The sequence below is a fragment of the Capsicum annuum genome, unplaced genomic scaffold, assembly GCF_002878395.1.
Source record: "Capsicum annuum cultivar UCD-10X-F1 unplaced genomic scaffold, UCD10Xv1.1 ctg4757, whole genome shotgun sequence".
Taxonomy (NCBI): Eukaryota; Viridiplantae; Streptophyta; class Magnoliopsida; order Solanales; family Solanaceae; genus Capsicum; species Capsicum annuum.
Window position 1 is genome coordinate 32,808 of NW_025855223.1, and position 26,036 is coordinate 58,843.

General features: G+C 37.4%; 1 protein-coding gene across 1 annotated transcript; it reads left to right on the forward strand.

Moving 5' to 3' along the window:
* Positions 1-22,887: 22,887 nt before the first annotated feature.
* Positions 22,888-23,748, forward strand: LOC124892472 (zinc finger BED domain-containing protein DAYSLEEPER-like). Its single transcript, XM_047403755.1, has one exon. It carries the CDS (start codon positions 22,888-22,890, stop codon positions 23,746-23,748), a length of 861 nt encoding a protein of 286 aa, XP_047259711.1.
* Positions 23,749-26,036: the final 2,288 nt, after the last annotated feature.

Sequence of the window (26,036 nt, forward strand, 5' to 3'; positions counted from 1 at the left end):
GGGCCCCCAAAGCAGGCTTAGAAGCCATCTAGTGTGGGTCATTGAGGTTGGTGGGGCAATTTGGCTGGTCAAATGAGTGAAACAGCATAAACAAAACATTTTCAGGCTAAATCGGTGTGCTTAGCCCATGGTCCCGGGGGTGGTCCCGGACGTATTTTGGGGTAAAAATCAATCGGAGGCCCCAAGCAGGATGAAGAATGGCTTAGTATAGGTAGTTGGGGTCGACAGGGCCATTTGGGTGGTCAAAGGGGTGGAACAGTGGGAATGGGCCATTTTTGAGCCAATTCGATGTGTTATAGCCCACAGTTTCAAAGGTCGGCCCAAGGCTTAAGCGTGTTTTAGGCTGAAAATTGATTTGGGCCCCCTAGGAAGGTTGATGAGTGTCCTAGTGTTGGTTGTTAGGGTCGGCAGGGCTAAATGGATGGCCAAATGGGCAAAACGGTGAAAACAGGGCATATTTAGGCAAAATTATTGTACTATAGCCCACGGTTCTAGGGTGGGCCCGGGGGTGTGAGTATGTTTTATGCCAAAAATTAATTGAGGGCCCTCGAGCAGATCGAGAAGCGGCCTAGTGCAGGTCATAGGGGCCAGAGAGACCATTTTGGTGGTCAAAAAGGCGAAATGGTGCGAACGAGGCATTTTTGGGTAAAATTGGTGTGCTATAGCCCACGGTTCCAGGGATAGGCTAAGGGATCGGGTGTGTTTTGGGATAAAAATTGATCGAGGGCCCCATGGCAGGATGAGGAGTGGTCTAGTGTCAGCAATTAGGGTTGACGGGGTAATTTGGGTGGTCAAACAGGTGACACGGTGCGAACGGGGCATTTTCGTGCCAATTCGGTGTGCTATAGCTCATGGTTCATAGGGTGCGGTTGGGTCCTGGGCATGTTTTGGGCCAAAAATTAATCGGGCCCCCCAGGCAGGCTGAGGAGTGGAATAATATGGGCTATTAGAGTCAGCGGGGCTATTTGGGTGATCAAACAGGCAAAACGGCGTGAATGAGGTATTTTTAGGCTAAATCAGTCCGTTATAGCCCACGATTTTGGGGGTGGGCCTAGGGATCGAGAATGTTTTAGATCAAAAATAGATCAAGGCCCCCTAGACACACTGGGGAGTATCCTAGTGTGCGTCGTTGAGGTTTGCGGGGCCATTTGGGTGGTCAAACAGATGAAATAACGCGAAGAGGAAATTTTTGGGCTAAATCGATGAGATATAGCCCACGATTTAGGGGGAGGGGTGTCGGGGGCCCGAGCATAGTTTGGGACAAAAATTAATAGGGGCCCCTAGGCAGGCTAATCAGTGACCTAGTGTGAGTCATTGGGGTCGGTGGGGCAAGTTGGGTGGTCAAATGATCAAAACAGCACGAACGGGGCATTTTTGGTCAAATCAGCGTGCCATATCCTGCGATTTTGGAGTGGACCTGGGGCTCGGGCATATTTTAGGCAAAAAATTAGTCGAGGCCCCCAAGCAGGCTGAGGAGCGACGAGACTATTTGGGTGGTTAAACATCCAAAATAGCGCAAACGGGGCATTTTGGGCAAAATTATTATGCTATAGCCCATGATTTTGGGGGTGGGCTTGGGGCTCGAGCATATTTTTGGTCAAAAATTGACTAGGACTACCTAGGTAGGCTGACGAGTAGCCTAGTATGGGATTTTAGGGTCAGTAGGGTTATTTGGGTGGTCAAAGGGGCGAAACTGTAGGAATGGGGCATTTTCAGTCTAAATCAATGTGTTATAGCCTACTATTCCGGGGTGGGCCTAGGGGCCGAGTGTGTTTTGTACTAAAAATATACCATGGGCTCCCAGGAAGGATAAGGAGCTTCTTAGTGTGGGCCATTGGGGTCAGTGGTGCCAATTGGGTGGCCAAACGTGCGAAACGGCGCGAAAGGGGCATTTTCAAGCCAAATCGGTGTGCTATAGCCTATGGTTATGGGTAGGACGAGGCTCAAGTGTGTTTTGGGACAAAAATCAATTGAATGGGCCTAAGCAGGCTGTGATGTGGCCTTGTATGGTTCGTTGGGGTCGGTGGGGCTATTTGAGTGGTTAAAGACGCAAAATAGAAAGAACAAGACATTTTTAGGCTAAATCGGTATGCTATAGCCCACGGTCCGGGGGTAAGCCTAAGGTCTAAGCATATTTTAGGATAAAAATTAATTTGAGCCCACTATGCAGGCTGAGGAGAGATCCAGTATAAGTCATTGGGGTCGGCAAGGCCATTTGGGTGGTCAAACAGGCAAAACAACGTGAACGGGGCGTTATCAGGCCAAATCAGTGTGCTATAGCCCACAGTTTTGGGGGTGAGCATGGTTAAAAATATATGTTTTGGGTCAAAAATCCATCGCCCACCCCGTATGGGCCGTTGGGGTATACAAGGCCATTTGGGTGGTCAAACTGGCAAAATAGCGAGAACAGGGCATTTATAGGCCAAATCGATGCACTATAGCCCTCGATTTTGAGGGAGGACCTAGGGCTTGAGTGTGTTTGGGGCACAACTCAACCAGAGGCCTCCAAACAGGCTGAAGAGCGGCTTAGTATGGGCCTTTGGATTTGGTGGGCCCATTTGGGTGGTCAAACAACAAAATAGTATGAAAGGGTCGTTTGGATGATCAAACGGGTGAAACAACACAAACGGGCCATTTTTTGGCTAAATTGGTGTGCTATAGCTCATAGTTCTGGGTGGGCCCAGGGCCCGAGCATGTTTTAGGCTGAAAAATTGACCAAAGGCTCCTAGGTAGGCTGAGGATTAGAAGAGTATGGGTTGTTGGGGTTGGTAAGGTCGTTTGGGTGATCAAACAGGCGAAACGATGCAAACGAGCAATTTTCAGGCTAAATCGGTGTGCTATGGCTCAAGGTTTTATGGGTGGGCTTAGGGACCAGATATTTTTTTAGGCCAAAAATAGACCTAGGGCTCCCAAAAATGCTAAGAAGTAGAAAAGTATGGGCCGTTGGGATAGGAGGGGCTGTTTGGGTGGTTAAACGAGTGAAACGGAGCAAATGGGCCATTTTTGAGCTAAATTAATGCGTTATAGCTCACAATTCCGAGGGTGGGCCCGAGGATCGGGCATGTTTTGGTCTAAAAATCAACCAGGAGCTCCCAGGCAAGCTGACTAGTGGGGGAGTTTGGGCCACTGGGGTCAGCGGGGCTATTTGGGTGGTCAAACGGGCGAAACGACATGAATGGGCTATTTTTGGGCTAATTCAGTGTGCTATAACTTATGATTTTGGGGTGGGCCCAGGTCCCAGGCATGTTTTGGGCTGAAAATTGATTGGGGACTCCCAAACAAGTTGAGGAGTGAGGGAGTGTAGGCTGTTGGGGTCGGTAAGGCAGTTTGGGTGGTCAAACGGGCAAAACGGCGCGAACGAGTCATTTTTGGGGCCAAATTAGTGTGCTATAGCTTACGGTTCTTGGGTTGGTCCTAGATATTGGGGCATATTTTGGGCTAAAAATCAAACAGGGGCTCCCATACAGGAGGAAGAGTAGGAGAGTGTGGGTCGTTGGGGTCGACGGGGTCATTTGGTTAATCAAACGAGCAAAATGGTGCGAACTCTCCATTTTTAGGCCAAATCGATGTGCTATAGCTCATGTTTCTGTGGATGGGCATGGGGCCCAGGAGTCTTTGAGCTGAAAATAGATTGGGGGCACCTAGCCAGACTAAGAAGCGGAGAAGTGTTGGCTGTTGGGGTCAGGGAGGCCGTTTGGGTGGTTAAACGGGCGAAATAGCATAAACGGGCCATTTTTGAGCAAAATTAGTATGCTATAGCTCACGTTTTTGGGGGTGGGCCTGAGGCTCAGACACGTTGACAACACCCAAGCACACACGCAAGTTTACGTGGTCTACCAAGTAGTAAAGTGACCTTCAAGAAAGCCGAGTATCGATCCCACAGAGACTTGATTTAACAACGATTTAATTTTAATTCACAGTTTAGATTAATTTAGTGCAAAATTAACCTAAAAGAATTTGTAATTTTTTAAAATAAAAATATATTAAATGATGTTGGGTGTATTTATGCATTCTAGTGTTACTATTCTAGCCTTTTTAGCCTTGTTTTTAGGATGATTCTTATGATATATCTGTTGATAAAGATATAAATGAGCATTTATGTGTCCAAGTATGTGTTTACAATGTTTAATGGTGTTTCTACGCAAGTTGTGATTCAATTCGACAATTTAGAAGTCAACCAAGAAAACTAGCATAACTAGCTTGAGCTAGGTGTTTTTCTAGTCTATTGTGTTGGGTTATAATGTGTTTTAATGAGTTAATAAGGTTTTTATTATGTATTTATATGTTAAAAAACTTATTTACAATGTTTAAGGGTCAATTGGATCAAGAGAAGGGTCAAAACAACAAGCTTAAGCTCAATATGAATTTAGCCTATGCTTAGCTCATGTTTCTAGTTGACTGTCTTGGATGTTGTGTTGTTTTAAGCTCTAAATTGTTGTGTTTAATGGTTTAGTATGTTTGTTTAATGGATTATGATGATATATGAAGGATATAAATGATTCAAATCAAGTGGAAACAACTCAAAGAGGCTCAGAATGGCTCAACGAAAGCACAATAAAAAATTAACACGGGGCGCGTGTGGGCTGTAGGAAGGTCCAATCGACGCATTCAAAACATCACTGGATTTGGAAGAGGACTAATTTTGTGACACATAGGTGCGTGTAGCATTTGGTAGAGTTTGAGGAGGCTCCACAATGCCGTGAAATCGCGGTGAGATTCTGGAAATTGACAATTGTCGATTGGCTCGACACCGCGATGTGGTGGCTATCAAAAGCAAAAAAAATGCCTTAATGAACGAGTATTACGTGGAAATCCAATCCCAATGGGTTTATGACTCATCTACTATAAATGTAACATGTTAAATCATGTTTTAATCATCTTGGGACATCTTGGAACACCCTAGATCACTTGGGACATCATTGGAGGCTACCACAACTTCTTTTTAGGTTTTATCATTCTTTAATTTAGTTTTTTTGTATGGTTTGTGTCATCACTCCAAGGGATTGGATGATGAATATTTTCATTCAAGGCTAAACTCCCTTTCCAGGGTTAAGGCCAAGATCATGAATACTTTTATTTTGAATTAATTTCGTTAAATTTGCTTATCATTATGGATTGTTTTTTTATTCTTAATTTAAATATTTTAAAGATTAGATACCCTTAGAATATATCAATTGTCAACCTTTTGATCTCGAGAGAGGGAATAGGGAGATAGAACATGGGAATAAACAAAGTATGATTTTTATTCTTTTATTAAATAAAGAATTTGAATTAGCATCTAGGATAGGGATGTACTTAGATGCCTTACTTGATTAAACATAGGATGATAGCTTTAAAAAACTTAATTAGATTATTACATCCCCGCTCAACGATGTAGTTGTAATGTCCATATTAGGTAAACGATTAGAGGTTGGAAGACTATGATCATGCAATTAACCCTACGAATCAACAACCAAAATAAGCGAATTAATGAATGAAGTTCAATAGCATAGTATGATTGTTCTTAAGCTTTAACCCTTGGTTTCTACCCATTTATTGTCCTAAGTTATTACTTTTCCTCATTAGTTTAATTTACAATTCTAAAACTCTATTGTTTACTTCTTCTCAATCGTTAAACTAGAATTTGATAGGCGGCAAATGCAAGTCCCTAAGAGATTGATACTTGGGCTTTCTTGAAGCCACTTTACTACTTGATAAGACCACGTACACTTGCGTGTGCGCTGTCAAGTTTTTGGCGCTGTTGCCGGGGACTTGTAACTAGGCAACTATCTTATTTTTAGTTTTTCTATATTGAGTTGTAAGTAGTTTTGGTTTAGTTTTTTTTTATTTTCTTTTATTTCTCTTCTTATCACACTTCTTGATATGTCAGCTTGGGATAGATGATTTTCCAGTGATGAAGATTCTATCTGGTGTATGGTTTGTGGTAATAGTGGTCATTCTGAAGATATATGTACTGTAAACCTTGATTTAGTAATGTTTGTGGGCTATGATCAAAGGCAATACTATGTGAACACCTACAATCAGTAGCGATAGTTTTAACAACCACGGGTTCAAAATTACCAGGCCCCAATTCAAATGACCAATATGGAAGAAATACTGTAACAACTTCTAGCTAATTGAGTACAGTTGTCAGCAGATATGAAGAGTAATGCGTCCATTTTAGAGCTTAAAAAAATTGTCATGAGGAACTTGGTGATGCAGGTAGGGCAAGTGCAACAGGTATATAATACCAGACTTCAAGGTGATTTGTCAAGTGACAGTGAACAAATAAGTGAAATCACTTTGAGGAATGGTACGGATCTCAATCAAGAACCTTCAAAGACAACTAAGGAGAGTGATGCAGAGTTGACTTCCCAATCTATTGAAAATAAAGTTGCTGACAATTCGATGAAGTCTGAGTACTCAAAAACTGAAATTGTTGAAATTGTTAAGGAGATGCCACCACCACCATATGAATCGCAACCATTCAGTTATCATCTTTCTCTTGAGATTGAAATTGAGAAGGTGAATAAGAGTGAGGATGTTGAGAATTGTGTAAATTTTGAAGTAGGATTGGTTGGGCCTCATTCGAAGCACTTTTCTACATTATGTTTGGATGATATCTTGTCTGTGGAATCATTTAAAATAGTGGAAGAGTGTGAAGATGAGGAACACGAATCTTATATTCTTGATTTTACACCGGATAAGAAACATAAAAACACATCTCACTTCAAGGTCGAGTGTTTTACTAAGAACATTCCATTACTCGGTTCCTTAATCTTTGCACCACCTCCCTATGATCGAGGCAAGAAGATGGATGCGAAATTGGGGGTGAAATTCATATCCTCAAGATAGAGGAAAAATTTGTTTGGTTCGTACCGCGACACTAAATTAGGCACTTCTTGGGAGAGAACCCAATCTAAGGTATGTTTTCTTTTAGTTTTTAGTTTTTTTACTGTACGTAGTTTTTTATTTTTTTTATTGAGTCGCAGGTTAATGGGAAGTCTGATTATTAAAAACCTAAGCTAAGGAGCATGGAAAAGACTAAGTGTAGGATCCTTGGACACTCTTTATATATAAAGATGCTACTAGCTAGGCCTAGAGGCCTCAGAGAGTATTTCTATCTCTTACCTTTAAATTTACTTTGGGAACAAAGTAGATTTTTGAGTGTGGGGTGGGGAAATTTCTAATTTTTGGCTCAATTTTTGTTTTTAAGTTAGGAATAAGTAAGATATTCTTGTTGGTGCTATTTTTGATTGCATAGTTCAAGTTTTTTGTTTGTAAAAGCATGTTAATTGACGTGAATTGCTATTTTTGAGACTCTTAGTCTCATGTTTATGACTCTTGCACTAGTTGGCATAAAATTGAATTTATGTTATTGTTTGGTTAAGAGTCTATGATGATCCTATTAAGTTGAGCATGTGCCATGTGTGTGTCAGATTTTTGTATATTCCTTGTTATATGTGATATCTAGAACTTGCCTGGTGTGTGTGTGAAGCAAAATAAATAATGTGGGTTAGGAGATGATATAGGCATTTCTTTGATAGCCTTGTTTTTACCTTCTGTCTGTCCTATCCTTGTGCATAATCCTAGTTAAATCCTATTGAGCCTTTAGCTTATTTTCTTTGGTAATCTCATATGTAGCCTAATCCCCTTCTTTGATGGTCCTTAATTTGATCCAAAAAGCTCCTAAGTACTTTAATGAAAAATTAATTGAGTAACGAGTTTGAGAAATAAGAGGGAAAAGGTGAATTTGATGGCCCAATATAATAGTTATTGGTATTGATAATTGATGTGTGGCAGATGGGTGATATAATTTATGTTAAAAATATTGTCATGGTTGTGAAAAAAGAGAAAAATCGATTTATATGGTAGTAAACTATGCTTCCACTAAGTATTTGTTAAAATGCCAAAAAGAGATGGGGAAAAAAGAAAAGGTATGGATGAATGAATGAGGTAATTTGGTTGTTGAAAATTGATTTTAAATGCATAATGTAGTGTATTAAAGTGCTTAGAGAGGTTAGTCACTATTCTTGGCATTAATAGTTTCTACCTACCCCTTAGCCTACATTACAAACCGAAAAAGTCCTAATTGATCCTAAGATTTACATTCTAATATTAGTAGAGCATTACACTAAGGGAAAGCTTATGGGTCATTATGTGTAACTTGTGAATTTCTTGTGAAAGTGAGCGAAAATTAATTCTTGTACCCATTGTGCTATAATTTGTATTTATATGAGTGATTATGGGTAACTCTCTTGTGGTGAGGGGAACATGTTTGATGAATATGGGTGATTCTTGTGATGTCTTTGATTGAGCAATATGCATGAGTTTGCCAATTGTGGATTCCATTCTTGAGGCTAGGATGTTTTGAAAGTAGGATTCTTGAGCTTTCAATTGCGTATAACATGCTTAGTGTTGTAAACTTGCATTCTATGTAGTCATTGTAATTCTAGATTGAATTTTGTGCATTTAGTAGAAGTGTCTTAAACTCATGGTATTTATAGTTAAGAGTTTTTCGAGGATGAACAAGGCTTTAAGTGTGGGATGGTGATGTTGGGTGTATTTATGCACTCTAGTGTTACTATTCTAGCCTTTTTAGCCTTGTTTTTAGGATGATTCCTATGCTATATGTGTTGATAAAGATATAAATGAGCATTTATGTGTCCAAGTATGTGTTTACAATGTTTAATGGTGTTTCGACATAAGTTTTGATTCAATTCGACCATTTAGAAGTCAACTAAGAAAACTAGCGTAACTAGCTTGAGCTAGGTGTTTTTCTAGTCTATTGTGTTGGGTTCTAATGTGTTAATAAGGTTTTTATTATATATTTATATTTGAAACAACTTATTTATAATTTTCAAGGGTCAATTGGATTAAGGGTCAAAACAATAAGATTAAGCTCAATATGAATTTAGCCTATGCTTAGCTCGTGTTTCTAGTTCACCATAGTGGATGTTGTGTTGTTTTGAGCTCTAAATTGTTGTTTTTAATGCTTTAGTATGCTTTGTGAATGGATTATGATGATATATGAAGGATATAAAAGCTTCAAATCAAGTGGAAACAACTCAAAGAGGCTCGGAATGGCTCAACGAAAGCACAATACAAAGATTGACGCAGTTTGGAACCCTAAAATGTATGGGGCGCGTGTGGTCTGTAGGAAGGTGCAATGGACGTGTTCAAAAACCACTGGATTCATAATAGGCCCAGTTTTTTGACCCATACACGCGTGTAGCATTTGGTGGAGTTTGAGGAGGCACCATGACGCAGTGAAATCGCAGTGAAATTATGGAAATTGACAATTGTCGATTAGCTCGACACCGCGACACGGTAGCCATCAAAAGTGAAAAAAAATGCCTTGATGAACAATTATTACGTGGAAATCCAATCCCAATGGGTGTATGACTCATCTACTATAAATATAACATGTTAAATCACGTTTTAATCATCTTGGGACGACTTGGAACACCCTAGATCACTTGGGACATCATTGGAGGCTACCACAACTTCTTTTTAGGTTTTATCATTCTTTAATTTAGTTTTTGTATGATTTGTATCATCACTCTAAGGGATTGGATGATGAATATTTCCATTCAAGGCTAAACTCCCTTTCCGGGGTTAAGGCCAAGATCATGAATACTTTCATTTTGAATTAATTTAGTTTAATTTGCTTATCATTATTGGTTGTTTGTTTATTCTTAATTTAACTATTTTAAAGATTAGCTACCCTTAGAATACATCAATTGTCAACCTTTTGATCTCGGGAGAGGGAATAGGGAGATAGAGCTTGAGAATAAACAAAATATGATTTTTATTCTTTTATTAAATAAAGGATTTGAATTAGTGTCTAGGACAGGGATGTACTTAGATGCCTTACTTGATTCAACATAGGATGATAGCTTTAAAACACTTAATTGGATTATTACATCCCTTCTGAACGATGTAGTTGTAATGTCCATATTAGGTAAACGATTAGAGGTCGGGAGACTATGATTATGCAGTTAACCCTATGAATCAACAACCAAGATAAGCGAATTAACGAATGAAGTTCAATAGCGTAGTATGATTGCTCTTAAGATTTAACCCTGGGTTTATATCCATTGATTGTCCTAAGTTATTAGTTTTCTGAATTAGTTTAGTTTACATTTAATTTACAATTCTAAAACTCTATTGTTTACTTTTTCTCAATTTTTAAACAAGAATTTGACAGGCGACGAACACAAGTCCATGAGAGATCGATACTTAGGCTTTCTTGAAGCCACTTTACTACTTGATAAGACCACTTACACTTGTGTGTGCTCTTGGGAGTTATCATTAAATAATGCGTAAAATAAAATCTTAGAACTATCAATGGATAAAAACCCAAGGTTAAAGCACTCCGAACAATCATACTGTGTTATTGAATTTCATTCGGTAATTTGCTTATCTTGGTTGTTGATTCATAGGGTTAATTGCATGATCATGGTTTCTCAACCTCTGCATTTTTACCTAATATGGACATTAGAAATACATCATTGAGCGGGGATGTAATAATCCAATTAAGTTAATTAAAGCTATCATCCTACGTATTTATCAAGTGAGGCGTCTAAGTACATCCATGTCCCAGACGCTGAGTTTAATTCTTTATTTTATAAAATACTAAAAATTCAAACTTTGTTTATTTCCATGTTTTATCTCCCTATTCTCTCTCTCAAGATAAAAAGGTCGACAATATATATATTTTATGGGTGATCAATCCATAAAATAATTAAAACAAGAATAAACAAACAACCAAATATGATAAGCAAAATTAATCAAAATTAATTCAAAATAATAGTAATCATGTTCTTGGCTTTAACTCCTTAAATAGGAAGTTTAGAGAATAATATATATAATCACGATCCAATTAATTGAATACATGATATGAAAAATTAAAGACTAATTAAAAAAATTTAAAACCTAATTAAATTTGTGTAGCAGCTTCCTCCGAATTGTTGCTCAGGTGTCCAAGATATATCTTCCACCAAATTGTATCCAGTTTTTCATGTATATATATTATAAATAATATATCAATCCTAGTGGTATTAGGAATTGGGCATGGATCCTAGAAATATTCACAAAGATTCCCACTAGCCCCTCTTAAATTACGTACACCGTTTGACTTAAAGTTAGACCAACACAAAGCTGTGTCGGCAACATATAATTGCCGTGTATGAATTATTAACGTGATGCATTGCTCAACGCATTGGGAACATCGATGTAACGCGTTGACTTTGCATCGGCTCACTGAAATTTGCGTCGAAAAATCTGGTTAAGTGTAGACCGTCCTATTCTTTGCCCATGTCTTTTGTAGTGTATTTCCAATGAATTTTTGGCCTTTAAAGCACTATATCACCGTATTTAGTTCAAAAAGCCTCCTACAATATCACACACCACAATTTAAAGGTCAAAACAGCACAATAACCTCAACGATAAATCAAAACAAAAGCTAAGATAAGGCAAATTCGCAATGATCTTCCACTTATTATTTCGGCTCTTGAATTAATCAAATTAAAATTTACACATTACAAACAAGTTGTTCCACTCATAATTACACATTTAAACCATTTGAAATAATTAAATACATTAGAATCCAACGGAACCAACTAAGCACACACTTAGCTCAAGCTAGTAAAACTAGTTTTTCGGGATGAACTCTAAATGACTCAATTAAATACAACTTATTTCAAAAATACTTTGGAGATTATAAATAAACACTTGGACACTTAAATGCCTATTTATATCAATATTAACACGTTAAGCACACGAATTGCTCTCAAAACAAGGCGAAATAGGCTAGAATAATGATACAAAAGTGTATAAAACTACCTCAGATCATCACCCCACACTTAGACTCTTGTTCGTCCTCGAACAACTCTTTCCTCTAAGCATAAAAATCTGAGGTGACGCTACACTTATACTAAAATAAAGACACTCAAGCTAGTACTACAATGACTACACAAAATGCAAGTTTCTACACAAAGCACGTTATTTACCCAATTGATAGCTATGAACACTACTCCAAAACATCCTAGCCTAAAGAATTAACTCACGTAAGTGGAAAAATCATAATTATCATTCAATTAAGGACATCTTACTAATCACCCACATTCATCAAACATGTTCCCCTCACAATAAGAAAGTTACCCATAATCGCTCACATAAATGCAATTTATCACATAATGGGTACAAGAATTAAATTACGCTCACTCTAAAAAAAAATTCACAAGTTACACACAATGAACCATAGGCTTGACCTTAGTGTAATGCTCCACTAATAGTTGAATGTAATGCTTAGGATCAATTAGGACTTTTTCGGGTTGTAATGTAGGCTAAGGGATGGGTAGGAACTATTTGGAAATAGTGACTAGCCTCTCTGGCACTTTAATACACTACATTATACATTTAAAACCAATGTTGAACAACCAAATTACACTTATTCATTCATACATACCTTTTTTTTGCCCCATTTTTTTTAGCATTTTCACAAACACTTGGTGGATGCATAATTTACTATCACAAGAATCAATTTTTCTTTTTTTTTTTTCACAATCATGGCAATATTTCTAGCATTATTTATATCACTCTCAACCACCACACATCAAATATAAACACCAATAACTCTCACCTTGGAGCATCAATTTCACCTTTTTCTTCTTCAATTTCTCAAACTCCTTACTAAATGAATTTTTTTTCATTAAAGCACTTAGGAGCTTTTTGGATAGAATTAAGGTCTATCGAAGAAGGGAATTTGGCTACTTATGAGGTTACCAAATAAATAGCTAAAGGATCAATGGGTGTTAACTAGGATAATGCACAAGGATAGGACAAATAAAAGGTACAAAATAAGGCTATCAATGAAATATCTATATCATCTCCTAAATCCACATTCTTTATTTCGCTTCACAGATACCTCGGGCAAGTTCTAGACATCACACGCAACAAAAAATATACAAAAAATTCTCACACGCTCATGGAACATGTTCAACTCAATAGGATCATCATAGACTCCCAACCAACAATAGCATGAATTCACATTTTAAGACAACATGGAAAAGAGTCATAAACTTGAGCCTCGGAATATCAAAAAGAGTAATTCACATCAATCAACATGCTTTTACAAATAAACCCACTTGCATAATATAATAAAAAATAGAACTAACAAGAATATCTCACTTATTCCTAATCTAATTTTTTCTAAATTGAGCCAAAAATTTGGGAAATTTCCCCATCCCACACTTAAAAATCTACTTTTTTCCCAAAATGAACTTTTAAAGTAAGAGGTAGAAATACTCCCTAAGACCTCTAGGCCTAGCTATTAGCATCTTCACACATAGATGAGATCCATGGGACCCCATACTCAATTTTTGTCATGCTCCTTAGCTCAGGTTTTCGATACTCAGACTTCCCAATAACCTGTGACTCAACCAAAAATAAAAACTACGTGAAATAAAAACTAAAAACTGAAAAGAAAATATACCTAATTAACTTGGGTTGCCTTCCAAGCAACGCCTAATTTAGTATCGCGGCACGACCCATATCAACTCAACCATATTCCTTCACCCTTTTACCCCCCATTGGGAGCCATTTTTTCATTCTTTTTAGACCTCTTGAGTTTGCACTCTCAAAGTCACCATCTCTCTTCACATCAACCTTCATTATGTTGGGACATACTGGTTTCATCTTAGGCCACTCAATTAGGTAATCCGAAGAGGTCTTTGGTGGAATAACCACCCCACACTTTTCCCCTTCAATAATATTTATCACACATAAATCTTTAATTTAGGGTTTTACTGTGGGTGTTTTGTACGTATCAAATACCACCTCTTCATCATCTACCCTTATTTTGTGTGTGCCTTCTCTAACATCAATCAAAGCCCCTCCAATTGCTAAGATGGATGCCTCAAGATGATAAGTACCTATTCCTCTATTACTCCTTCTAGATATTTTATGGATCCATCTACGAGCTGCAAAACCACTGTGGTCAATCTTTGCTTTCCTAAGCCCAATGTTTTAAACAATGATAGGGGCATCAAGTTTATGCTTGCCCCCAAGTCACTTAGTGCATGGACCGCTTTATTCCCAATTTGAATAGGGATAACAAATTTCCCTTGATCTTTTAATTTCTTGGAGATTTTTTATGTCATTACCGCATTACACTCTTTAGTGAGTGTTGTTACTCCCACATCTTGTAATTTTACCTTTTTTTGCCACCATATCCCTTAATTACTTTGCATACTTAGGCATACTCTGCAAAATATCTAGCAAAAGTAAGTTAATATGAAGATCTTTAAATGTATCAATGAACTTTTTGAACAAGGCATCCTTCTTCGCTTTTATTTGCCTTTGAGGAAAGGCAATGACAATGTCTTATTCACTTTTGGTTCAGCAACTTTTGGTATCAAGTACTCAGGCTTCCTTGATTTTTTAGCAACTTCTTTAGGAACCTATTTGGTCATCATATTAGCATCAACCTCCTTTGTTGCCTTTGAAGGTTCTCCTTTAAGATCTTTACCATTTTTTAAGGTGATTGCCATAACCTGCTTTGGATTTTCTGTATCTGTTGGCAACCCAACTTGTGGTCTTGTATTCAGTACCTATGATAATGGCCCACTTGCAACTCTAAGCTTCTTTGGGACACTTTTTGATTCTGTAATTTTGTCTGTTGACTTTTTATATTGGCAAATAGTTGTGCTTACCCAGCTAAGAGTTGTTTCAACATCTCTTCCATGTTGATCGTTGACTGATTTGATTAGGTTTGCGGCTTTAGGGAGTTTTATGGTTGATTTGGTGGCTAAGTTTTCCACTTCATGTTGTAGGCATTACCATAATTCGTCCTTTGAGCATTGCCTACATACATCACAGATTTTGGATTTTATGCACACATGGTAGCCGCATGACCACTATTTTTGCATACTTTACACCAACCTACAGCTTGTTAGATGGCATTGACTGTGGCTGCAGGTTGTGTTGCTCCCAACTTCAAGCCGAATAAATGAGTGTTGATCAAATTTTGTAAGGCAGATGCCTGTGCTGATAAGTGTGTGAATTGGTCCACCTCCAATAAACCCATAATTCTTTTTATGGAACTTTTAGAATCTGTATGTCAATCTAGATTTCCTTGTGTTATGTGATTCAACAATATATACAGTTCATCATAAGTCAATTCTAGAACTTGACCACCTATTGCTGAATCTAGCAAAATCTTTGTATTGTGATCAAGAGCTTCTACAGAAGTATGAGAAAGTACCTCATCAGACTGTTGGTGATGTAGACAATCCTGAAGAAGAGCATTGAAGCATTCCCAAGCATGAGAGAGGTTTTAATCAGGCTTATGTTTGAAGCTCACTATCTCACTGTGAGTCTCGCAGTCTTGCCTGATGAAAGAATCTGATGAGGAATTTTTTGGCTAAGTTATCCCATGATGTGATTGAATTGGCCAGCTCTGCATTCAACAACCTTTAGCTTTCCCCAAAAGTGAATGGAGAAATAGTGTCAGCCTCACATAATCTGGAGTCACCCCAGTCGAAGTGAATGTATCAGTGCTTAATGAAAGTCTGCAAGTGGACTTGTGGATCCTCGTATGAAAGCTCTGCGAACTGTCCACTGCTAATAAAATACTGCACCATATTATGTTTCATCTCAAAATTTCCCTAGGTACCGATCTTTAAATTGGGGAAGTCAAGTTCGTTGGAAGTGGGACTGCCACTTCCCTAACTGTTCTTCGGGGTGGTTGTTCTTCAGCCATTGGAACAGTATTCTCTTGTTCTTCTTGGAATTAAGGAATTCTGGGGAGAAGGATTGCTTCTCTCCTGTGTTGATGGTAAAGTTGCTCAGGTACGGATCTTAGTTCAACCAAGTCGTTATCCCTTGCCAGCTCTCTACTTCAAAAGCCTGTTTCCTGCAAAAACAAATCCAAGACCAAGCGTAAAAAACACCAAATAAATCCAAAAGTAAAACTAAAATAAATAATTGCTCAATATCAAGTCCCCAACAACGGCACCAAAAACTTAACAGCACACACGCAAGTGTACGTGGTCTACCAAGTAGTAAAGTGGCCTTCAAGAAAGCCGAGTATCGATCCCACAAAGACTTGATTTAACAATGATTTAATTTTAGTTCACAGTTTAGATTAATTTAGTGCAAAAGTAACCAAAAAGAATTTATAATTTTTGTAATTTAAAAATATATTAAACAATGCGTAAAATTAAATCTTGAAACAATCAATGGAGAAAAGCCCAGGGTTAAAGTACTCCGAACAATCATACTATGTTATTGAATTTCATTCGCTAATTTGCTTAGCTTGGTTGTTGATTCGTAGGGTTAATTAAGCATGATCATGGTTTCTCAACCTCTAATCTTTTACCTAATATAGACATTACAACTACATCATTTAGCATGGATGTAATAATCCAATTAAGTTAATTAAAGCTATCATCCTACGTATGAATCAAGTAAGGCATCTAAGTACATCCCTGTCCTAGATGCTAAGTTTAATTCTTTATTATATAAAAGAATAAAAATCCAAACATTGTTTATTCCCATGTTCTATCTCCCTATTCCCTCTCCCGAGATCAAAAGGTCGACAATATATGTATTTTATGGGTGATCAATCCATAAAACAATTAAAACGAGAACAAACAAACAACCAAATATGATAAGTAAAATTAATCGAAATTAATCCAAAATAATAGTAATCATGTTCTTGGCTTTAACCCCAAAAAGAGGAAGTTTTTCCAATAATATTCATAATCATGATCCAATTAATTGAGTACATGATATGAAACATTAAAGACTAATTAAAAAAATTAAAAACCTAATTAAAATTGTGTAGCAGTTTCCTTCGAATTGTTGCCCAGGTGTCCAAGATATATCTTCCACCAAATTGTATCCAATTGTCCGTGCCCTGTATATATATATTATAAATAATATATCAATCCTAGTGGTATTAGGAATTGGGCACGATCCTAGAAATATTCACAAAGATTCCCACTAGTCCCTCTTAAATTACATACACCGTTTGACTTAAAGTTGGACTAACCCAAAGCTGTGCCGGCAGCATTTAATTGCCGTGTATGAATTATCAATGTGATGCATTTATAAGAACATTTTTCACATCGACGTGATGCATCGATTTTACATAGGCTCACTGGAATTTGCGTCCAAAAATCTGGTTAAGTGTAGACCGTTCTATCCTTTGCCCATGTCTTTTGTAGTGTATTTTCAATGAATTTTCGGCCTTTAAATCAACACTATATCATAGTATTTAGTTCACAAAGCCTCCTACAATATCACACACCATAATTTAAAGATCAAAACAACACAATAACCTCAACGATAAATCAAAACAAAAGCTAAGATAAGGCAAATTCGCAATGATCTTCCACTTATTATTTTGACTCTTGAATTAATCAAATTAAACTTTGCACATTAAAAACAAGTTATTCCACTCATAATTACACATTTAAACCATTTGAAACAAATTAAATGCATTATAATCCAACGGAACCAACTAGACACATACTTAGCTCAATCTAGTAAAACTAGCTTTCCGGGTTGAACTCTAAATGCCTCAATTAAATACAGCTTATTTGAAAAATACTTTGGACATTATAAATACACACTTGGACACTTAAATACTTATTTATATCAATATTAACACATTAAACACATGAATTGCTCTCAAAACAAAGCGAAATAGGCTAGAATAATAATACAAAAGTGTATTAAACCACCTTAGATCACGTGTTTTAGGCCAAAAATCAACTGAGGATCCTAGGAAAGCTGAGGATCGGGGGAGTGTGGGTTTTGGAGTTCATCGGGGTCATTTGTGTGATCAAACAATGGGAACGAGCTAATTTTTGTCCAAATCGGTGTGCTATAGCTAATGATTTTAGGGGTGGGCTCGGGTCCCAAGCATGTTTTGGGACAAAAATTCTTTGAAGGCTCAAATTCAAGATAAAGAGTGAACAGGCGAGGGCTGTTGGAGTCAGTGAGGCAGTTTGTGTGGTCAAACGAGCGTCACAGCGTGAATGGGCCATTTTTGTCCCAATTAGTGTGTTGTTGCTCATGGTTTCTGGGGTGGGCCCAGGGCCCAGGCGTGTTTTGGGCCAAAAATTAACTGAGGCTTCCAGGAAGGCTAAAGAACAGGAGAGTGTAAGATGCTGGGGTTAGCTGGGCCATTTGGGAGGTCAAATTGGTGAAATAATGAGAATAGGCCATTATTGGGAAAAATCGATGTGTTGGTGCTTGCGATTCTGGTGGTGCGCCTGGGGATTTGGCGTGTTTTAGGTCAAAAATTGACTGGAGGCTCCCTGGCAGGCTGAGGGGCGGGGGAGTATGGGTTGTTGGGGTCTACGAGGCTGTTGGGGTGGTTAAACGAGCAAAAAAATAAGAATGGGCCATTTTTAAGCTAAATCTATATGCTATAGCTTATGGTTCCAATGGTGGGCCCTGGCCTGAGCGTGTTTTGGGCCAAAAATTGGCTGGGGTCTCCTAGGTAAGCTGAAGAGTAGTAGAGTATGGGCCGTTGTGGTCGGTGGGGCTGTTTGGATATTAAACAGGCAAAATGGTATGAACATGCCATTTTCGAGCCAAATTGATGTGCTATAGCTCACGGCTCCATGTGTGGGCTCAGTTTTGGGTGTGTATTGGGCTAAAATTCGATCATATGTTCCCATACAGGCTGAGGAGTAGGGAAGTATGGGTTATTGGGGTCAACGAGGCCGTTAGTATTGTCAAACAGATGAAACGACGTGAATGAGACATTTTTGGGCAAAATAGATGTGCTATAGCTCATGGTTTTGGGGATGGGCGGGGGTACTTTTTAGGCTAAAAATTAATCGGAGACTCCTTAGCAGGCTGAGGAGTGGGGAGAGTAAAGGTTGTTGGGGTCGATAGGGCCTTTTGAGTAGTCAAACGGGCAAAATGGTAGGCCAAATTAGTGCATTATAGCTCACGGTTTGGGGGTGGGATCGGGCATATTTTGGACCAAAAATCAACCGAAGACTCCCAGATAGGTTGAGTAGTAGGGGAGTGTGGGCCTTTGGGGTCGATGGACCTTTTGGGTGATCAAAAGGTCAAAACAACATGAACGGGCTATTTTCAGGCCAAATCAGTGTGCTATTGCTCTCGATTTTGGGGTTGGCCTAAGGGTTGAACGCATTTTGGGATAAAATTGATTGAGGTCTCCTAAGAAGGCTAAGGAGCAGGGGAGTGTATATCGTTAGGGTCACCAGGACTGTTTGGATGGTCAAATGAGAGAAATGACATAAATGGGCAATTTTCTATCCAAATCGGTGTGCTATAGCTCACGATTCTAGAGGTAAAATTTGGGATCTGGAGTAATTTTTTTCAAAAATCAACTAAGGGATCCCAGACATGCTGAGAAGTGAGGAAATATGGGTTATTGGGGTCGGCGAAGCTGTTTGGGTGGTTAAATGGGCAAAACAGCATGAACGGGTCATTTTTGGGCTAACTCGGTGTGTTGTAGCTCGAGGTTCCTGGGGTGACCTTGATCTCGAGGCATATTTTTGGCCAAAAATCAACTGTGGACTCCAGCTAAGCTGAGAAGTGAAGGATTATAGGACGTTGGGGTTGGAGGGGTCATTTGGGTGGTCGAACGGGTGAAAAAGCGCTCATGGGTCATTTTTAGTCCAATTCAATGTACTATAGCTCACGGTTCCATGGGTGAGCCTAAGACCAGGAATTTTTTGAGAAAAAAAGTATTCGAGTTGCTCCCAGGTAGGTAGATAGGTAATGAAGTATGTGTTATTGGACTCCTCGGGGCCGTTTGGGTAAGTAAATGGGCTTAAACAACGTGAATGGGACATTTTTGGTCCAAATCAGTGTGCTATAGATCACGGTTCTGAGGGTCTGCCTATGGCTCGGGAATGTTTTGGGCTAAAAATTAATTGAGCGCTGCTAGGAAGGTTGAGAAGTAGTGAAGTATGGGCCGTTTGGGTCGGCAAGGCCATTTGGGTGGTCAAACGGGCAAATTGGCACAAACGGGCCATTTTCGAGCCAAATTTGTATGCTATAGCTCATGTTAAAGGGTGGTCCCAGGACTTAAGTGTGTTTTGGGCCAAAAATCAACCGGAGGCTCCCAGGCAGGTTGAGGAGCAGGAGAGTATTGATCGTTGGGGTCGGTGAGGCCGTTTGAGTAGTCAAACAGGAGAAACAACGTAAATGGGCTATTTTCAGGCCAAATCGGTGTGCTATAGCTTATGATTCTATGGGTTGGCTCGAGGCCCAAGCACATTTTAGGTTAAAAATTGATGGAGGCTCCAAGGTGGGCTAAAGAGTAGAAGAGTATGGGCAGTTAGGGTCGGCGGGGCCATTTGGGTAGTCAAATAGGTGAAAAGGGACAAACGAGACATTTTTGATCTAAATCAGTGTTCTATAGTTCACAGTTCTAGGGGGTGTGCCCGAGGCTGAGGAGAGGGGGAATATGGGCCGTTGGGGTCGAAGGGGCCATTTGGGTGGCCAAATGAGTGAAACAATGCAAATGGGCCATTTTCGAGCCAAATCGATGTGTTATAGTTCATGGTTCAAGGATGGGCTTGGCGCTCGGTGATGACGTCCAAGCAACACCTCCGTTTAGATGATGGTACGGTTGATGTCAAGATATAATAAACCAACTAAGCTTAGGGTTGAATCCCATGGGAACACGTGGAATTGCAGTTATCATTAGTTGTAGTCTACAAGCAGTACTAGATAGTAAATGGGGAGATTTGTTTGTAGTAGTCTCGAGAAAGTAACAATATTAACTTTGATTGTGAACACTAGGATTCTGTTCACCCTGGCTTCTCTACTCTGTAGGTTTATCGTGCTATGTTGAACCAACTCAATACCTTATATGCAAAATCGAGAAGTTATGTACATTTTATAGTCTTTTGGAAAAGTGGAAGGATTTACCCTTTACCTTTTGAGTTTCAGGATGTCGCATTGCTAACCCTTATATTGATTCCAATTAACAATTACTTTTTGAGTCTCTAGTTATTAGATGAAAGCTAACTAGGGCTATTCAAAACCGAACCGTATCCAATAAGCCAACCGCAAGATTGACTTATTGGCTTATTGGATAAACGGTTGGTGAATGGATTAAATTTTTTTAATTAACGGCTTATTGGTGTGGGGGTGGATTACTTAATTTCCTTATTGGATAAACCGTTAACCCATTAAGAATTAGCATATATATATTTATACTTTTCCACCTAGGTATATAAAAAATAAAATACACATTATATTATTATAAAATATAAACTGTAAATCTAATTTATCTAAATTCTAGTGGAATAACCTAAAGCTCATTCCAAATTAAACCTTAATAAAAATTAATGAATAAAGTTATTACTTATTAGGAGTATCAGTATAGTAATATACCGTATATTATTTGCAAAGCAAAAGTCCTAGACTTCTGGTTGAATGTTTTCTTCAGTGTGCTTTGGTTTTTCTACTGGTAATCTCGTATGCACATCTTCATCTCTATATCTTTTCTTTATTAATTCAATCCTTGTTTTTTTATCTGCTTAATTTTATTCTTTATGTTTCTTTAATTGTCTTTTTTTTCTAGTGAGTTGTGGACTTGTACTTTTGTATTTTTTCTTTTATTTTGCTTCAATTTTTGATTTTGATGTGAATGGGTATGTAAGTATAGTCTACTGCATGTATTTAGTTAGCCAAATTTTGTATGGATCACTAATCGCTATTGCCTTACGTGTTAATTTTCATGTTCTTTGTTCCAATACTGATAATTCATGAATATATTTTTCTTATCACAACAACTTAAAATCAACTCATAGCATGGCTGAAAATATACAAGCTTCTAAGGTGATGGGTGAAAGTGAGGATTCAAATCGAGCAAGTTAATCCAAAACAACTAAAACTCAGAAGGCAATTGCTAAAAAAAGGAAAAAAAAGGTTAGAAGCGTGGAATCATTTTATAGAAATTGCTAGTCCTGAAGGTACAAAATCAAAATATGTCCATTGCTCCCATTAGTATTCTTTTTAAGTCAAGAGACGGTACGTCCACTCTTCTTGGTCATCCATCGACATGTCCTAAGCGTACTCCTACTAGTGTTGATAGAAAACAATCAAATTTAGCTTTAAAATCTATTCTAGGGGGTAGGCAAGGTGATGTAGCTGTTGTACCTTGGAAATTTGACCAAGAAGAGTGTAGGAAGGCTTTATGTCGTATGGTGATAATTTATGAGCTTCCTTTTAGCTTTGTTGAAAAAGAAGGTTTTTGGGCATTTATGAAAGTAACACAACCTCATTTTTGGATCCCTTTCCATAGTACTGTCACTAGGGATTGTTTTAATCTTTATAATGAAGAAAAACAAGAGCTGAAAAGGTATTTTGTGGAAACAAAACAAAGAATCTGTATAACCACTGACACCTGGACTTCCATACAAAGAATCAATTACATGTGTATAACTGCCCATTGGATTGATAGTGAATGTAATATGCATAAGAAAATTCTCAATTTTGTCCTATTATTAGCCATAAAGGTGAAGATATGGCAAATGGTATTGGTAGGTGCTTACGTGAGTGGGGAATAAATAAAATATTCACTGTCACTATAGATAATGCAAGCTTAAATTATGTAATGGTAAAAGAACTATCTAAGAATTTGACAAAGATAGGAACTAATCTGAAGAATAGTGATCACCTCCATTGAGGTGTATGGCGCACATTATGAATATTGTTGTCCAGGATGTCTTGAAATAAAGTTGTCTGTCTATTGAACGTGTTAGACATGTAGTGAGATATGTTAGGCAATCTCCTGGGAGGTTGAAAAAGTTTCAAGAAAGTTGTGATGATGAACAACTCAGTTGCAAGAAATATTTATGCTTAGATGTTCCAACTAGGTAGAACTCCACCTACCTAATGTTGAGTAAGGCGGTTGAATTTGAGAATGCATTTACAAATTATGCTTCTCGTGAAATTGACTTGAGATATTATCTTGAGAATTCTTATATTGAAGTTGGCGGTACTGCTGTTGAAATTTTGAGTAGTGATTGGGTGCACGTGAGAAGGATTACAAAATTTCATGAAATCTTTTATCTTCTTACTTTGAAAATATCTGGATCACTTTATGTTACATCTAATATTCATTTTCTTAAAATTTGTGTTGTTGTTGTTTATTTGAATCAATTAATTGCAAGTGAAGATACTGATTTAAGTAATATGGCGAGGAAAATGAAAGAAAAATTTGATAAGTACTGGGGTGATCCAATAAAAATAAATAAGATAATTTTTATTTCATGTGTTCTAGATCCTCGTTACAAGCTTGATTCAGTTGCCTATGCACTTGTAAAGATGTTTGGGGAAAATCAAGGTTTATCTTTAAAAGCAGCAGTAAAGGAATACATGATTTTATTATTTAATGAATATGTAAAATCCAGTTCAAAAGGGCTTGGGGTTGCTGTATCTTCACCTTGCTCTTTACTGGAGATGTCTACTTTAGTGATTTCTGGCAGTCAACTAAGTACCCAAGTTACAGGACCCTTAGATTCACTCATGCAAGATCTAAAGCAGTATAAAGTTATGAATGGAGGTGTACATGCTAGAACAGAGTTAGATAAATATTTTGAAGAAGAAACTGAAGATGATATTGAAGATTTTAACATCTCGCCCTGGTGGAAAATGAACGCAACAAGATTTCCTATTCTTGCTAAGATGGCTTGTGATGTATTAGATGTTCCGGTTTCAAGTATTACATCTGAATCTGCGTTTAGTACAATCTAAATCTGCGTTTAGTACAAGAGGACGTCTTCTTGATTCATTTAGGAGTTCATTGACTCCTAAATTGGTGAAAGTTCTAGTGTGTCTTCAATATTGGCTTCGAAGTGAGCAGTTAAAACAACCTGTTAGTGTTGAGGAAAATCTTGATAATCTCGAGAAAATTAAAAAAGGTAATAGTATTATCTTTACGTGTGTTGTTGTTATAAATGATTTTTATGTATTAGTTTACTCATTATATTATTCTTCTCTTCATATTTAGCTAGTGCAGCAAAAGACCCTACTGTATTTGACGTGTAGTACAACTATACAAGCCTACAAGACGGATTTCCTTTCACTAGGATTGTGCAAAAACCGAACCGACTGATTAACCGAACCGATAAAAATGTTATTGGGTTATCGGGTTAACATTTTTTTATTGGTTTTATAAAAAATTTTATTGGGTAAATGGTTCGGTATTGGTTTTAGCTTATTAGGTTATCAGTTAAACTGATAACCCGATAAGGATACACTAAGTTATTGTTTTATCCCTATTATGTTATATATTTAAATCTCTCTCTCTCTCTCTCTCTCTCTCTATATATATATATATATATAGATATGTGCATGTATATAGATTATATGCACTACTAATTCATAATTCAGTGATTCATGAAGTATTAACCTATTCAGGGCAACAAAGGCACCATATAAAGTTCGGCTATTATCGTAATAAAAAGCTTGAAACATTTATAGCTTTCAACAATTAGGATTCAATTTTTTCTTAACTAACATTCAGTTCAAGTTTGAAGATTCTTATAAACTAAAATGCGTTGCGTAGGTTTTGGCGGTAATTAAGATTTCATTTTTTTTATGTTAGTTGTTACTATTTCTATTTTATAAGTATTTTCTTATTGGTTAAACCAAAAACCAAACTGTTAAGGACTAAAAACCCATAAACCAAAACCGATAAGAAAATATCTTATTGGTTGGTTATTGTTTTTACATATTGAAAAACCAAAAATCAATAAACCGAACCAACAACACGTAAAATCGAACCGAACTGACTAATGCACACCCCTACCTTTCACAAGGTTAGTATAAAAAGAAGATAAAAGTCATCATGTTATGTTTCTTTTCACTGTTCATATTATTCTTAGCTATTAATTATGTTTTAGAATTGATTCTTTAAGTGGGGTTGTTATTTTCTTAATTCAAATGAGTATTAAATATTTATATTGTCATGGCAGTGGTGAGCTAAAGAGTTGTTTGTCTTGCTTGTTCTTTGAGGTATCTTGTTTTGTTTATATTTATTGTTCACCTAACAATCTTTATGGTGTAATTTCTTATTATGTATTAGTTTGTGATGATAGAAGCTTCTCAAGTTGATGATTGAATTTAAGCTTCTCAAGTTGATGATTGAATTTAATTGATTAAAAACAATGAAGATCGAGTTCCAGCAGAAGAATCTTGGTGTTTGTTATTAGTGGGTAAGAGAAAGGGGCTCTTGGAAGTACGCCTAATATTTTCAATGATAGAAATGTGCAGCCCATGATTTGTATCATTGTCGTTGAGTATTTGAACTGATAGCTTTCCTTCACTAATCTCTAGAAGGATTTAGTTTTAGTTAATAGCGTATGTTTACTGGTGGTCAAAACACTCTTAAAAACTTAGTAGAAAATGTGGTTCACAAAGCCAATACATGTAAGGTCCATCTAATCCGTCCGATAAGTAGCCCTAAAGCTAACGGTCATTCACTATATTCCATTATGCGGCAATGGATCGACAATTAACTCCCAAATTACTGTTATCATTATCTTTTCCTAGTCACTGCTCCTCTTTATGAGTAAGTAGCAATATCTAGGCGGGATCCTAACATTTGCAACCGCTAAGACAACTATGATAATGAAGATAATGCAACGCATGCCATGGGTATTGGTTCAATTCAACAATCACACTTCCCCTACTTCCTCAATCAGCCAGTGTTTGACCAACCATAACTATGCGTTTTTAGTTGCTCATACTTGTGCAAAAATCAATAACATTCAAGATTAAAGGCTTAGATGAAGTTGTAATGATTAGATGAATTAAAACCCAAAACCGTAACTTGATTAATCAACTGAAGTTAATACAAGAAAATCCCAAGATAAATGAGGGATATTGGAATCAAAATATGTTTGTGAGTATCAAAAGTGTGTATCTTCTACTAAAAAGTACATAAGGGGTATTTATAATATAAGAGAAAACCTTAAAAATAAAGCCTAGATAAAATAGGAAAAAACAGAGTTGTTTGACAAATGCTCTTTGTACTTGCA